This window comes from Venustampulla echinocandica (assembly GCF_003357145.1).
Source record: "Venustampulla echinocandica strain BP 5553 chromosome Unknown scaffold_3, whole genome shotgun sequence".
NCBI lineage: Eukaryota > Fungi > Ascomycota > Leotiomycetes > Helotiales > Pleuroascaceae > Venustampulla > Venustampulla echinocandica.
Window position 1 is genome coordinate 614,137 of NW_022474208.1, and position 15,667 is coordinate 629,803.

At 48.1% G+C, this 15,667-nt stretch overlaps 7 protein-coding genes across 7 annotated transcripts; 2 read left to right on the forward strand and 5 right to left on the reverse strand.

Moving 5' to 3' along the window:
- Positions 1–1,772: 1,772 nt before the first annotated feature.
- Positions 1,773–2,075, forward strand: BP5553_05830 (uncharacterized protein; the record flags this gene model as incomplete). The annotated part of the gene is made up of 1 exon (XM_032014453.1): positions 1,773–2,075. The coding sequence occupies one exon, from the start codon at positions 1,773–1,775 to the stop codon at positions 2,073–2,075; it is 303 nt and encodes a 100-aa protein (XP_031869134.1).
- Positions 2,076–2,750: 675 nt separating this feature from the next.
- BP5553_05831 (uncharacterized protein) lies at positions 2,751–5,360 on the forward strand (the record flags this gene model as incomplete). The annotated part of the gene is made up of 1 exon (XM_032014454.1): positions 2,751–5,360. One exon carries the CDS (start codon positions 2,751–2,753, stop codon positions 5,358–5,360), a length of 2,610 nt encoding a protein of 869 aa, XP_031869135.1.
- An 846-nt stretch (positions 5,361–6,206) lies between these two features.
- On the reverse strand, positions 6,207–6,543 carry BP5553_05832 (uncharacterized protein; the record flags this gene model as incomplete). The annotated part of the gene is made up of 2 exons (XM_032014455.1): positions 6,207–6,243; positions 6,338–6,543. 2 exons carry the CDS (start codon positions 6,541–6,543, stop codon positions 6,207–6,209), a joined length of 243 nt encoding a protein of 80 aa, XP_031869136.1.
- Positions 6,544–6,924: 381 nt separating this feature from the next.
- On the reverse strand, positions 6,925–7,671 carry BP5553_05833 (uncharacterized protein; the record flags this gene model as incomplete). Its single annotated transcript, XM_032014456.1, has 5 exons — positions 6,925–6,944; positions 6,996–7,129; positions 7,192–7,358; positions 7,409–7,491; positions 7,545–7,671. 5 exons carry the CDS (start codon positions 7,669–7,671, stop codon positions 6,925–6,927), a joined length of 531 nt encoding a protein of 176 aa, XP_031869137.1.
- A 939-nt stretch (positions 7,672–8,610) lies between these two features.
- BP5553_05834 (uncharacterized protein) lies at positions 8,611–9,190 on the reverse strand (the record flags this gene model as incomplete). The annotated part of the gene is made up of 2 exons (XM_032014457.1): positions 8,611–8,616; positions 8,813–9,190. 2 exons carry the CDS (start codon positions 9,188–9,190, stop codon positions 8,611–8,613), a joined length of 384 nt encoding a protein of 127 aa, XP_031869138.1.
- Positions 9,191–9,601: 411 nt separating this feature from the next.
- BP5553_05835 (Uncharacterized protein) lies at positions 9,602–10,961 on the reverse strand (the record flags this gene model as incomplete). The annotated part of the gene is made up of 4 exons (XM_032014458.1): positions 9,602–9,748; positions 9,802–9,935; positions 10,019–10,751; positions 10,821–10,961. The coding sequence occupies 4 exons, from the start codon at positions 10,959–10,961 to the stop codon at positions 9,602–9,604; spliced, it is 1,155 nt and encodes a 384-aa protein (XP_031869139.1).
- A 1,023-nt stretch (positions 10,962–11,984) lies between these two features.
- Positions 11,985–14,163, reverse strand: BP5553_05836 (Serine protein kinase-like protein; the record flags this gene model as incomplete). Its single annotated transcript, XM_032014459.1, has 4 exons — positions 11,985–12,351; positions 12,399–13,012; positions 13,069–13,493; positions 13,542–14,163. 4 exons carry the CDS (start codon positions 14,161–14,163, stop codon positions 11,985–11,987), a joined length of 2,028 nt encoding a protein of 675 aa, XP_031869140.1.
- Positions 14,164–15,667: the final 1,504 nt, after the last annotated feature.

A 15,667-nucleotide genomic window follows, 5' to 3' on the forward strand; every position in this document is an offset into this window, starting at 1 on the left:
TAATTAGTACCATGGCGAGAGTTTGATAAATACACAGATATTATTAAGCAGAAGTTAGCCGAGGTGTGTATTTAGGTGACGGTAGTAATACTTGGCTGTAATGCTTGGCTGTGATGCTTAGTTGTACGAAGTATATACTGTAGCTAATATGAAAAAAAAAAACCACTGCCAGAGTTGTCTTCGTTTAATCCAATGGTAATATAATATACCTTGTAACCCTATCAAACTAGGCACATTAGGGCTTAGAAACGCGTACGGAGTAGTAGTCGCCTTCTGAACGGTGCCCTAATTAAGGTTGGTCACACTTGCTACCAAGGAGATAATTAACTTGAATCGCATCCCGCTTCTATTGTATGACTTTACGAAATAGCTTGAAGTCTACTAATAAGCTTAGACCATTCCTTATTTGATCTTTTTAGTCAATTTGTTATTAATACTATCCAAGTACACCTTCTCTATTATCGTCTGGCGTGAACAGACCCGCGTCAAGATCTTCATGTGCAGCGGGCGGTATTGGAACGCCCTCCTCGCTGAAGATGGCGGGCGAGTCGCCGGGGGGGGGGGGGGTTCAAGCAAATCGTTCAAGCCGGAAGCATGGTCATAAGGGTTAGCGAAGAGTGACCTGAATTGATAACGAGGTTTATCAGGACCCGGTTAGTCAGGACTATAGAATTCTTGCAGCAAAGGAGCATCTTGTCCTAGATCTGAGGTGGTGGGTAGTGGACCTTTATGGGACCCGTAGCCGTGTTTCAGCCAAATTTTCTTCAGCGCTACTTTCTTCCTATAGGGTCTGAATAAGGATACTGAACAAGCTCTCCTGGAGGCTTATTTTTATTCTGCGCAATATGTAACCAGGGAAATATATCGCTACATGAGGCCCTGTAGCTTCGACAACGATACTCTAGGGGTCGAGCGTCGGCAGTCGAAGCTTACCGCCCCCCCGAATAAATTTCTAAAAGCACCATTAGCCCGGGGCGTGCTTATAAAGGCGCTTGACTCTACCTTGCACATTTAAGGTCTCTAGAGAGCATTCTGTGTGGGATCTCTAGATGTGATTGTGGATTCACGGTGTGACAAGGTCAGGTATAGAGTCTCTCTAAGGGCTAGATTCTAACACGACACGGGAGATCGCATGATATATTTAGTTTATCAAGGAGTTTTGGGCTTGTATTTTTGACGGCGACATCGTGGCAATGATGGCTACCTACCCGCACTCTCCGTCGTAGCTATATAGTCCCGAGCTCCTGCTCTCTCTAGATCTGATTTTGAATATATTCGAGAGTACAGGACATTGAGCGAGCTATTCCCCGAAATCATCGACCCGGCACAGAGAGCAGCGACTACTACACAGCGTCGTCTCACCCCTAAGGAGCCCCCGGTTCGTGGTCGAAACCTCGCTGACCTCCTTTAAGACCTCTCGGCGTCTCCGGTGCTTGAAAACGTCTAGATACCGCCAACCTATCCGACGACTCCTAACTATAGTATAATAAAACTGTCCTTTGGTAAATGTTGTTTGTCTTGTGCATCTAGTATGCTTTGTGTATTTTACAGCGTTCGAGCTTCCCAGCCGCGTGTTGCGACTCTGAGGTTAGTTGATATTCACTAATCACATTTGTATTGTACTCGATTGTTTAAAGGACACTAGGAGGGGGGGCTGGCGAGTAGGGAAACGTCGGGTGGCAGAGGTGGAGGGTGATACATACGCGTATAAGATGGAGGGGGAGGGTACTTGGTAGACGTATGAGGTGGAGGATAATAGACAGACGTATAAGATGGAGGTGGCGGTGATGGATAGGAGGGTTCGACTTTGTGGCCGTACCCGTAACCGGGCTTGGGCTGTCGGGCGGTATGTGGAGAGGGCTCTGGTGGATCCTGTGGGCTTCGCTGGAGCCGTCCAAGAGATTGTACAGTATGCTATGCGTCAAGCCCGTCGGGAGGCGTACCTTGGCCTTGGCCATCCCATCGAGACTAATCTATCTCCATATCCTGACAACATATCCGGAAATCGTTTCGCCGCCCTTGAAGGCCGCCGTCTCGTTGTCGAGAACAATTGCCAACTCGCGGCCGTCCACTGAGGTGGCTGGAGGGGTTTCAACCAGAGGACGCCCAGCCATCACTTCAACAACTAGCAGGGCATTATCTTGTTCCTTTGGCACTTGCTGCGTTTGCAGCCTATTGGTAATCTCGGGAGATTGAATTCTAGCTTGTTTTTCTGAAGGATTCAGTCGTACAGTATATGGTAAGGGAAAGCCTAGTGTAACGCAATCGTATACCTAATATACTGCTGTACTTGAGACGAGGCACGCTGATGCTCGATAGGTGATAAGTCAGGGGAAGCTGGCGAACATCAGCTGGACCCTAGCGCACATTTTCATCAAATGAAAAAGTATGCCTACGCCGCATTCCAGGTACGAGTACCCTTGGTGCCTCCCTAATTTTAGGGGCCGCGATGTGGAATCACCGGAATGATCCCATTTATAGCTTCCCCACGCCTCCGACCCCACGCTGCAGGTACATGTACATGTGCTGTACGGTTTAGCTCGTAAAGGATGACATGCCTTACATACCTACTCGTAGGAACTAATATAACAAAGAGATAGACCAGGTACGTTCGTGTCAGGCTGAGATTACGGCTCTGAACAGAGGCTGGACATAACGATAATAACCCTCCACTACTCCCTTCTTTTCCTTTTTGGAGGACGCAACATTATCGAGACTGCCGAGGGCTTCTCACACGACAGAGTGCTACAATGCTTCCAACCAACCCCAAGATCATGGGCGCTTTGCTGCTCAGCGTTGCGTCCGCAAATGCGTTGAGTGGATCAAGTGCCGTGACCAAGCAGGAGGCGGCTACAGAGGACTACGATATGAGTACATTCATGACCTGGACGACTACATCGAGTCACAACATCACCCATCCGAAAACCGGGGGGAGTAAGGCCGCAGCTGCAGACTCGACTACGACAGCGACGGGGACGGGGACGGGGACGGGGACGGGGACAACCGCAACGAAGCCGAGCGTGACATCCTGGACTCTGGGTGCCTGCACTCCGGGGCATGTTTTTCAGCGCCGTGAATATAACCGAGTTAATGCTAATTTATTTTATAGATCTATGAGTGTTCCGGAGCTGAAATGCAAGTCAACAACGGCCACGCCCTTTTCAACCAGTGCCTGTCACTGCCCGGACGGTGCTTGGTACGACAGATGGAGCGGCGACACCAAGGGACCATGCTACGGTCACTCAACAGCGCAGGGCGACCTACAAGTTGCTGCTATGACGGCGTGTCCAACTCCAACTCCTACAGCTACGTCTTCTGCATCTGAAACCCCTACCTATGGTTTGGCGACCCAGGTTACTGTCGGCGCGCCGCCGACTATCTGCAAGTCAGCCGACTATGCTTATAAGACGAAAATGTCCGTGCCTAGCGGATGGGTCTTTATCTACGCCGGTAGCACTGGCTGGGGCCCCGAGGGCTCCGTCTGGAACATCTCGACCGGCGGTGGAGCCAAGTTGACCCAGGTGAAGGCACAATGCCAGGGAAGCTCGTGCATGGGCTACTCTGGAGATCCGCTGGCAAGTGGCCAGACCAAGCAGCGATCAGATGGTAGCTGGTATTTGAAAGTTACCCCTAACCTGCAGCCCTCGCTGTCGATCAGCGGGCTGCTGCTTCCCATCGACCCCGGCACGAGCAACTACACGGATAAACAGAACTTGAACGGCCGAGATTCTAGCAGCAACACAATCACAAAATATCCCCTGGATATCCTGGGCGCGCCGCCTTGCGGGCAGTATATTGCTGTAGGCTGCTCCGACCCTGCTTGGAGGGTTACTCCTAAGCTATGGCAGGCTTATAAAATGGACGACTTTTTGAAGACGTACCTGTCTAAAAAAAATATCAAGAGCTTTAATGGTTTAATGACGCAGTCTATACAAGATTTTGAGCCGCCTTCGGACGTCGATGGACAGTTTTGCGACTTTAGTGGTAATTTTCAATGCCACGTACCCGACCGGAACGAATGCCTTGATGCAATTGCGGGCCACCCTCATAGTACTAGCGACGACATTACTCGTGGAATGATTCTAACGATAACCATGGCTCAATTTACTAACTTTATCGGCGCACTCTATATTGCTATCGAGGGAGTCGCGAATACTATCGACGGCTTCCTAAGTGGAGTCGTAGCGAATGTTTGGCAGCCGGCTGCTCAGGCGACATGGACAAAAATTATGAGCCTCGCTTCCTCCGTTTTAGGTGTTTTTTTAATTACCCTTGGGGTTATAGTCGCGGCGGTGCCAGGATTTGGTCCACTAGCAGCTGTACTTACTACGGCAGCAACTGTTGCTTCTGGGGCATTTGGACTCGCCGGCAGTATCGGATCGCTAGATCCGGGCTCTGCGGACACGCAGTTTTTTCAGTCCGCCGGTTACCAGATTGGCGCGCAGAACCAGCTTAACAATATGCAGCAAGGCCTCATCAATGGTCTTTATAAAAATGACGCGGTCGGCCGTGACGGCATAAGCTCGCTTCTAGCTGGCGGTCTCTGGGTTGACCCAGATGTTCATGCTGCTTTTACCGACGTGGGCTTCGGAGCGAAGGCCACCAATTGGTTTGGGAAGCTTATGATTGCTCAGTACAGTACGAAGGCCCTGACTGATAATGATGCATTTATTCTCTTTATCCCCTACGGCGATGACGTCCCATATAATGGTGTAGCAAAAGGCTTCAGCCAAGATATATGCGAGAAGACCTGGGTAGGCGACAAAGCCTGGAAATACACTGCTTTTTGCAATGTTACCATGGGACCAAATGGCCAGGCCGGCATGTCCCTCTTTACCCGACCCAGCAACAAGAATTCGGAGTCCGAGTCCTGGGACAAAAATCCCTTAGACTACCATAACACCAACTATACTACATTTGATATTATAAAATCTTCAATGTGGGGACAGCAGGAACACGGGTTCAATTACACTCTACTAGGCAACGATTTGGCCGATAGCTTGGTTAAGGAGGGTCCTAGTGCAGTGGCGACCAAGTTCGAAAGTCTCCCCATGGACGAACCTGGCCTCTTCAATGTCCCGGTCTGTGTCGTCAAAGATCTGGTCTACGTACCTGGAGTATGGCAAGTAATGGCTGACGTGGCTAAATCTGAATACTTCGGCAACTACTTCCGCGGATCAGACCCTTGCCCATGTGCAGACTATAGTTACAAGTCCCCTGACGGAAAATCTGGAAAGTTCACCGATTTTGTTTCTAAAAACGTCAAGGACAGCATTGGTAGTAGCTGCAGAGTCTATCGACCCAATACTCACGCATCGAACTCGGGTATTGGGCCATTGTCTGGCCCGGGATCACAATGATTGACGTGATCCGTATTTTCAGCTTTATTATATCCTGCAATATATTGGGCATCCGTTTGCCCTTTTTGTTTGGGCCTAGCTCCTTGCTAGTGCTCTTACATTCCTGTATATAGTCAATTAGCCTTATAAATATATATATATGTAACCAATTAGCTTTTTATAGCTTTTACTCCTCAAACCCCTCTTCATGCAGTTCTTCTCCTATATCCTCTACCTAGGATTACTGATATTTTCGCTATAGATAGGACTGAGAAAATAATTCACGCATGATACTACAAAGACCCTTTATGGTTCATTTGGGTGACTATATAAAGCCTTGACTCTGGCTTCAGGACTAAAGCTTGCCGCCGGACCGAAGCGGTGCCCCTCAACCCTAAAAACGGCGCTGCTGGTAGCCTCCCCCGGCTCACAAGTATGGCTGTGCGTTCGTGGCTTAGTTTGGCGCTTGGCCCCGCCAAGTCCCCCCTATCCCGTTGCGGGAGGGAGTCAACACCACGATGATCACCGGTCTGACTCCGAGCAACTCCGCTGGCCATTTCCCGTTGGAGCTTCTACAGACACATTTGAGGAGAACAAAATAAGCTGCCCAATCTTAGCCCTGTGGCCTACTACTGTACCCATAGCGTAGGGCCAAAAGCTCGAGGAGATTGGCGTCCTACTGTGCCCATCATGGCTAAACAATCGGAGACGTATGACTTCCTCATCCTCGTAGATGCCACCTCCTCCATTAGCTATTACCTCACCGTACTACAATCATCACTCCCAAAGATCATAGCAATATCAGCATTGACTGACGCCTTTTCTCGTATCGGTCTCCTTGCCTACAGGGACTACTGCGACAGCGATCTACTTGGATAGTCCGGATAGCTGGAGCAGGACTCGACTGAGGAGAATTTTAATAAAGGTGGTCCCCCGCAATTAGACGCATTACGTGATTAGACGCATTACGTGATTAGACGCATTACGTGATGACTTACGTTATAGCCATATCATCAAGCCTAGACTCAGGCACAGATCCGTTCTTGATAGCGTCAATCATATGTGACCCCCAATATTCCGTAGCACCTGGCATTGCCATGTCGAGACCGGCAAGAGTTGAGGCTACCCCAGAATGATGTGCTCCCCAGTCTGTTACAACAAACCCTTGAAATCCAAGTTCGGTTTTGAGCAAACCGTTTAACATTTTGCTATTGGCACAGGCATACGAATTTGTTCACCCTATTATAAGAGCACATTATGCACCCGGCCCCAGAATGCACTAGATCTTCAAATGGCCTTCATTAAGTAAGCATATAGCCTTAAGGTCCCCACGAGCGGGAAGTGATGGGCCTCACTTACCACAGATATAGCTCATGCATTGTTTTATCATCCAAATTCGAAGAAACAGCAGCGACGTTGCCCGCTATTTGCCTATGAGTTTCTTGTTCGTTAGCGATGTAATGCTGAAAAAGTGTGTTAATACTTGGAGTGGTATCGCTTGAACGTAGTCGCTTGCCTTTACGCTGCTTATCACTCCCCTTTCTCGGAAGCCCTGTACGGTGTTGGAACCTAGGGATCCACTGAGTTATGGATCAGCGGCAATACCTGTCGATGTTAGTAACTTTCAAAGCAGCATCAACTCGCAGAGGTTATTACCTTCCCAGTTTCTACCGCCTTTGGCTATACGTCCCATGGGGCCGACAACGGGGCCAAGAGCAACATTGATTCCCTTAGTTCGGAATTCTCCCGCCATCGCGTTGGCTAGCCGCTTTGTTAGGTGTTTATTCCAGCTACATATAACTGTTAGAATATGGAGAACCAAAACAAACATTAGAGAGCAGATGAAATATACCTAGCTCCTACATAGAGTCCGCTTGGATACGCATTGACGAAGTCTGTACCCCGAACACCATTCCCAGCGTCCTGCAGACATAGCCCAGGAAATTTGGCGCTCTGTAAAGCAGGGACTCTTCCTGCGCATCCATTATATACTTTGTCCGCTCCATAGGTCAAGTTATTCTGGTAATTATCAGCCTGAGTCCGCCAACGAAATCACGGCATGACTTGACCTTCTTATCTCGTGTCAATTGCGCCACTAATGCTTTGGCTTTTGTATACGACGCGTTCCAATATCCAAGGCCCGTCCCCTGGGCTATTTCCGAGCTCTTGTCAGCACTGGGTAACAAGCGGGCGTAAAAGACTCACGGGATGGATACACAGGCGGGGAGTCGCCATAAAAATAACTGTCATTCCCGATAGCCTGAGAAGTGGCACCATCAAATAGGTAGACCGGAGCCAAAAGGGCCAAGGCGAAACAGCGTATGGAAACCATGATGTATTGTATAAATCGCAGATGCTGTTGCCCAACAGAACCACCTGGACGCCTGTATTCAGCGTTCGTAATACTGGCCCCATTATGAGCTTTATACTATCCACAGCAGAGAGCAGCGACTACCCCTCCGCACCCTAGGTTTGCTCGACATCTAGTCGTTTTTCCTAGGCATGGGGTGACCCGGGCGACGCTTACTAGTCATAATTATGCAAGTAATTACTTGGGTCTTCGCAAGTTCAAGGTAGATCTATAAATGATATCGAGGGGTTCATCTTGTACATGATTCGGTGTACAGTATCTTGTAGATGTAGCAAGAGCTTAAGGAGGCAGTTTTGTTGCATATCGGAAAACTTTACACGCAACAATCTCAACACCCCTAGACTCAATAACTGACAGGATTTCAGTGTCTTAATTCTACAGAATACCTAGGTAAGTAATTGACAGCCTTTTGTTGCACGAAGGACAAGTATGTCAACTCCTCTATATCCTTGACCTAATAACTAACAGACGTTCAGTATATCAAATTGCCTGCATAACTAACAACTATTTTGTTTGCACATCGCACAATATTTATTTAACCTGACATTAGGGATATGCCTACTCAATGCCAAATTCTTCCTTCAGGTTACTCCCAACAGCTTACCTCTCCCCTAGCAAAAAATATCACTCGTAGCCTTTAACACTTTACACTCCCCTTTATGACCATTCTCATTCCATCCTTTAACTTGGCATTCCTATACACCGTCCAAATTAGCATTTTATAGCCAAGGCAAGAAAATGGCACTTACCTTCCCGCAATACCAAACGCTCTCACAACCTTTACACCGGACCATCTTTCCGTCTACAGTCTTATCACCCTTTCCACACCCATGACAAACTTTGCTACCATGTTCTCCCTTAGATATCTCCATTATATTCTCCCCCATCGCTAGTAGTTTATCAAGACTAGTCGGAATGACCTAGACATCCCCGAATATAGTACAAGGTTAGCTCGACTCCTCTGAAATATTTTCATGATCTACTATACCTGTCGCCGCATCCCTTCCAAACCTTACAATAAAAGAGGATAAGAAACACATTAAAATAGAAAACAAAGAGAATAACTCACGGCAACACTACCGCCTCCTTCCTCCCAACTTACCTCCACAAACCCCTGCTTTCCTCCCTTCCCCGTCCCATCATCCTCTTTAAAACCCTTCCTCCTCGCCCCTTTCGCAACAACACAAGCACCCTTTTTAAATCTCGACTTCCCCTCCTTGCTCTTATAGAAACTCCTGTCATCATCATCGCTATCCTGCCCGGGGCGCAATTTAATCGTCAGGGCGAAGCTGGCGCCTGAGCGATCGCGGCATATAAATGTTGGCGTTAGTGGGGTTAGAGTCATGTTTTCCTGGATTGTTCCGAGAAGGAAGTACTCTTGGTCGGAGGGGGTGAGAACAGATGAGGTTGAAGTTTGGGGTATGGTTTTGAAGGTTGGGAAGTGAGTCGGGTCGGTGAAGCTGGGGAGCGGAGTTTGCATTTTTGAAAACTCTGTATTTGAGATAATATAGATTATTGCAAGGGGAAATGAAATAGACTGAGGCGAGATATGAGTGCAAGTTGTTGTGTTCCTATCAATCACTTGGTGAGAGCTGAGATGAATGCTTTAGGTGGGGCACATTTTATGTTGACCTGAAACAGGGGTAATGGCACGTACTATTTTGCACCTGCACACTTCGTAATCTAAGAACCTTTTCAAATATTAGTAAAATCGTTTTCCGAAATTCAAAGCTGATGAATTTAGTTGTTAAAGATATATCAAGTTGTTTTTAATATCTAGTTCAACTGTGTCGTGGTTTAATAACCTCGGACGAAGCAATTTATTCCGTTTCCGCATTCTGCATCTCCACTCAACACCTCCATAACCTTCTTCAATTCAACCCTCAAACCCTCACGCTTTGAAAACCTCCGGCTTAGGCTCAGGTTCAGATACATATGGCGTCTCATAAGGACGCTCCGCCTGGGGGGTAATACGAGCCAAATGGCGACGCTCGCCTGTAATCCAGTCAACGATGGCTGAATGCGCCGTGACGCGATTCTGTCAAATTGTCAGCCATCCATCATGGGAAAACCCAATTCATTCAAACTTACATCCCAAACAACGACAGTCTTGGGCGCCCATCGAACACGGACTTGGTAATCAATACCACGACCGACATGGTTCAGCAAAAAGCCTAGTAGAGCATCACTTTCTTCCTTTCGGAGGCCGACGATACTACGGGTAACTGCCCAATATCAGTACTCTGTCAGCCCAGAGGATATCTCCCGAATTGGCATGGCAAAGATGAAATGGGATCCAAAGACTTACAACCACCATTAACGAACAATGCCTTCTCCCCCGTAGCAGGATGCGTCCTCACAAGCGGATGCTCCGTTTGTACTGGCTCCCGTCTAACAACACCACCTCTCGAGCGACTCCCCTCCGCCTGCTCAAACCCACTATGCACAGCCTTCAAACCATGTAATCTCTCCTTCAGCGCCGGACTAAGCCTATTATACGCCTCCACCTGGTTGACAAACGCGGTATCGCCGCCAGCCTCGGGCCCATCGAAGATGTACAAGAAGGTCGTTCCTGGAGGCTGTTGCTCGTACGTCACGTCAGAATGCCACCCCACGGCAGAATTCCTATTCGCAAGGAATGATTCAAACTCGGATTTGCTCCCGTCTCGGTGAACGAGGTGGATTTCCGGATATCCTTCTGGGTTGCCCGACGTGGGATGGATGTGGTGACGGCCGAAATACCCACCAAAATCCAACGCCTCCTGGATGGGCAGGTCGGCGAAGTCTTGGTCCCGGAAGGCGACGACTTTGCGTTGGGCTACCAGGAGGGCAAGTTGGTCTTTTCCTGCGGCGCTGAGTTTGCTCAGTTGGACACCCGTTACCTCGCTTCCGGTGCTTGGGGTGAGTTTGGTGATCTTGGAGCTTGACGGGAGGAGGTCTTTGAATGTTGGGTCGGCGTTTAGGCCGTGCTCGACATGCTCGAAGGGCTCAAGGACTGGGTATTTTTCGTTATGGTCCCAGACGGGGAGGTAGTTTGGGTACTGTATATTTCATATTTTATGTCAGTCTGCGCCCCTACCCTTCCACGGGGCGGCATGCTAGGGACGTACGCTTGCTGTTGTCTTCCCCCCTTCCTCCTCGATGACTCTTCGAATCTTGGTGGCTTCAGCTGACCCTTCAACTGCCTTCACCGGCACGGTAATAGGAGCATTTTCGGTCTTCTCTGGGATTTCCGCGATTGAAGGAGCCATTTGCCTCGTGTTCTCTCTTCAGCACAATCAATAAGACAAGCTGTAGTGGTTTGTTTGAGAGGATCTATCAAGTGATTTGTCTTGTCTGTTGTTGCCCAAAGGAGTGCGTATTTGCGAATATGAAGCTAGCTACTTCGTACTGTATATATAGTTCTCCCTCTTCCTCTGGTCTCGGAACCCGGCACTCCCAATCTTCACATGGGCTTCTCAAGAGCGAAGCAGATTAAGCATTAGCACACTCCGCAATTCTAGGATAACATGGCGTATGAGCGCCATGCCATATCCATGTTGCTCTTGTAACTGGAGCGCGATCATCCAATTTATCATCATCCCACTCACCAACCCCTCAGTCCAGCCTTACAAGAATGCCCCTCAATATGGAGATTAGGTTTCCTATATCCGAGCCGTGAAAGACGTGATAATGCCCCCTAGAAGGACTAGGATGAGTCTCTTGTGATATTTCTCCATCCGTATTCTTTGGAGACGGTAGCAAATCATATCCCTTCTCCTTGTTCACAACGCCTTATCAGCATCAAATTTAATATGATGACTTGGATCTATTTGCAATTCAAGTTACTGTAAGCAGGTGTCGAGTTACATTAATTCTACCAAAGACTTGCCCGGTTGCCTTATTACGTGCTACAATCCAAAATAACATCATGAATTAAGACTAGGCACGTGATATGGGGGCTGCCGGCAAAGCTAGAATTTCATTTTCTAGAACAGCAAGGAATGGATTAAATATTTAATTCCAGAGAGAAACATAATTCTTAATGTCATTTTCCCATAGCTACTATTACAGCCCATCGCATGCACAGCATAACGTCATTTCTTGCATCTCAACTCTTGAACTCCAACAGAACGTGCAAAGCAAACGCAAGCAACCCTCAATACGAAGGTGATCAAAACACGCCCGTATAAATGCAGCAAACTCCTGGTCTCTACTCGCCGATATCGCCCCTCGAATATCTCTATTCCCTTGTAATAAACCCCGCAACAAATGCGGATAAGCCACCCTACCACTCACAGGATGGTGCCAAACGTTCCGTCAGTGGCAATGCCCTTCCTTGGGCTACTCGGCTTGCCACTTTCATCCGTGGTTGGCTTGCGGTGTCTAAATGTAAATCCGACAAACAAACTCTTGCTCATAGGGTCCTCTCTATCGGCCATCCCCTCCAACGCTTGTTGCTTGTCGTGGACCTCTTTGTACTTGGCCATATCTGCTTCATTGCTGAAGTCGTCAAAGTAACCAGCATCAGTCTCGGAGTCAAGTTCTGGGACGAAAGGTGCGCGCTGGGAGCGAACCGTGTTCCAGTCAACCTCGGCAAAATATTGGTGAGCGTAAACGTCCTTGATTGACGAGAATCGCTTGGACTTGGAAGCAATACAGCTGCTACATTTAGTCTCAGCCTTCAATTGGGGGTTTGGACTGCATACCTCGTGATAAAGTTCCAGGTCCGGTTGCTGATAAAGTAACTAGGATCGTCCCAGACTGGTCGCTTCAAAACCTCTCTCCAATGCTTCAGGTTCTTCCAAGTCTCATCAACTGTGGCACCCGCGAATGGGGGAAAGCCCGTCAGAGCCTCAAAATGCATACAGCCCAGACTCCAATAGTCCACCGAGAACTCATATTCATCACCTTTCAGGACCTCCGGAGCCATATAATCAGGGGAGCCTACAATTGATTTCGCATAGTTGACATCTCGGTCTCTCATTGATCGATATCCTTCTCGGCGCTCTGCAATTGTTCGCTGGTCCATTGGCTTGCCAAATGGTACGTAAGTCTCCCCAACCCTCTCGAGCTTCACTCGCATCGACTCGATCTTACCGGGGGCGAGCATGCCAGCAGCCAGTCCGAAATCAGTAAGCTTAACGTGGCCCGTCGAATCAATGAGGAAATTTTCCGGCTTCAGATCCCGATGGATGTAACCAAGTTGATGGAGCGCATCGACAGCGCAGAACATCTCAGCAATGTAAAATCGAGCATGTCGGTTAGCAAGGACGCCAGTATTATTGAGTAAAGTTCTAAAATCCCCACCTGGGACGTATTCCTTTTATAATATGTTAGCTGTGGAACATCAGAGCATCACTTCTCAAGCCGGCTTACCATAGCAAGGTAGATACTCTTCTCGTCTTGGAATGAGTAAAGTAGTCGCGTAAGCCATTCACTCTTCGCGTTCGTCAATATATCACGCTCTGTAAGAACATGCCTGATTTCATCAAGCTTGAACAGGAGTTTCTTGCTCATAACCTTTAATGCACAGACTTCTCTCGTATCCTTCTTTTGGGCGAGGAAAACTTGTCCATAGCCTCCTTGCCCAACTTGTGTAAGGATTTGGAAATCTCCTTGGCGAAGACGGACACGGCGCTTTCGAAGATTTGCACGTTCCCTGCCGGCATATTTCTGCCACAGTGGGTTGTAGGTTTCTTCGGGTGTTTCTGGTGGTGCAGGGTATTCGGATTGGAATTGGTTAAGTCGGTTCTGGCGGGCTCCAACGTAGGTCAGGAGGTCAAAGTAGTAATCTAAAAAGTCTGCAGATTGTCAGTTATGAAGACTATCCACAGCTGGATCAAACATACAGAGCTGTGTAACATTGGCTAGTCGTTTCACGTTGGGCTTGTGTAGTAGTTCCAATTCCTCCGCTGTTAGTCCCCGCTGAGTATTATATTTCTTTGGCGGAGTTTGATCTCTCGGTTGATATAGTTCCTGTCTGGATATAGCCGCAAAATTCTGTCCAACCGACTCGAGTCCGTGCCTGGAAACTGGTGGTGTGTTCTCTTGCCCTTGGTTTCGAAGTGGACTAGCGGGCGGTACGGAAGTCTTATGTATGATACTATCATCAACAGCGCCGGACGAGTTTCCGAAGTACGAATCATCCACTGTTAATGCATTGCTCTTCCCAGGGGATAGCGGGGCAGCTGTCAACGGACGGCCAGTCTTCGTGGGACTGCTAAGTGCTGCTGGTGTAAGCTTCATGGCGTTTTCGAAGGCAACCGGAAGATCATTGGCACCAGGAGGGTTTCGGTTTTTGCTTGGGCTGCCTTGAGGAGTTGAAATCGGCGTGATGAAGTTGGCCCGATCTGGCGTACTCGGCCTCTCATTTTGGCTCTGGCGGGTGTGAAGAGGGGGCGGAGCTTGAAGAACATTCTCCTGTTTCCCGCCGCTGGAGGAGGGAAACAGATTGGTGATGAAGCTCGACATGATGAAGGCTGGCCACGATCAAGTCGACCACCTTAGGCGTACAAGTGCACCTGACAAGACAAGTTTAGGTAAAGTATGCACTTGAGGAAAGACGGTGAAGACGTGACAATTGGCAATTGATGGCTGCGGCTAAGAAAGCTCTGCCCTTCAAAGAATTAAATTGAATTGCAGGGGGTTCGAAGATCTGCCTCTAGCCAGAAGACTGTGTAGGAAATGCAGATGCGGATGTCGATGTCTGGTATCTGATGTCTTATGTTGCGGTGCAGTTGATCGAGGCCAGGGATACGATACGAGTGCGGTAGGTGGGGTTGCTTTGCTGGTTTGTTGACACGAATGCGACGTGGGCGCGTTGCGAGAGCAACGGAAGCGAGTCCTGTTTACATTCCTCGAGCAACTCCAATAACTCCAATTCCAATTAATTCCTCACTTTTATTAAATTCTTATGTGTCTAGTCATAGAGTAGTTCATAGTAGTTTTTAAGCACTTATAGGCATACGCTACAAGGTAGCGATCATTCCAATGCCTCAACCTTCTGCAGCCACCGTGCCATACACTTAACCAACGATTCTTATTATTTAACAAACAATAAATACCTCCTACTGCAATTATACTATCCGCGCTCTTAGCTATGGTGGCTATTCACAAGGCCTAAGTGGGCAAAGGACCAGCAGGACGATGGTCTGCTTCTTGAGCTATCTATTTACAAGCTTTTATCCTGTTGCTTTCACTTGGCGGCTTGGTACTTCTTGAAATAATAGGGTCGTTTCAGCTTTTGTCGAGGTTACAGATTTCGAGGACCTCGTAGATGAATCGTTTAAATTTTCAGTTCGAATTCGCTCTAATATCATCGGAGTATAGATGCGTCTGTTGTTATTGTTTTGGGCTGTCAGATTCTTTTCCATGGCATGACATCACACAGCGCCAAAGTGGATGACATCATTTGTCTTGTTTCTATTTACGGAGTCTTACTATAGAAGCATTTTATCGTACTTGTACACGCAGCACAGTATATGCATTTGAAGACCCTGTTTCTGAAAACCCGTGGGATTTCACATGGCAATTCAGTCGTTGCGTCAGATTCACACTTTTTGCTACTAGATGTTGCCTTTGGGTTCTATCCGCCTCGAGCCCCTAGCCATTGACCCGCTACTACGTAGTACAGGGCAATAACACCCATAATTCGTGCTCAGCATGGCAAGACACAATAACTAGACGGGCATGTTTCAGGGACTGTGGCGGGTGACGCTGTGCGCTTTCGGGATGACGTCTGTTCGTTCGCAGTCATTCGAAGCCGTTCCCAGCTCGAGATGAAATCTGCCTTCCATCAGGTTCGTGGCAAGACAGATAGGCTGCGGTTGGGTCCATCTTATAAATGGCCCTTCTGGCCCCTCGAGCCTTCTTTCTTTCTCTATCTTAAGCACAAGATTTACAACTCGTACTTTGTCCAAACAATTTCAATACTAGACCTCACCAACTAGCTTCTTTAAAAACAAACTCAATCAAC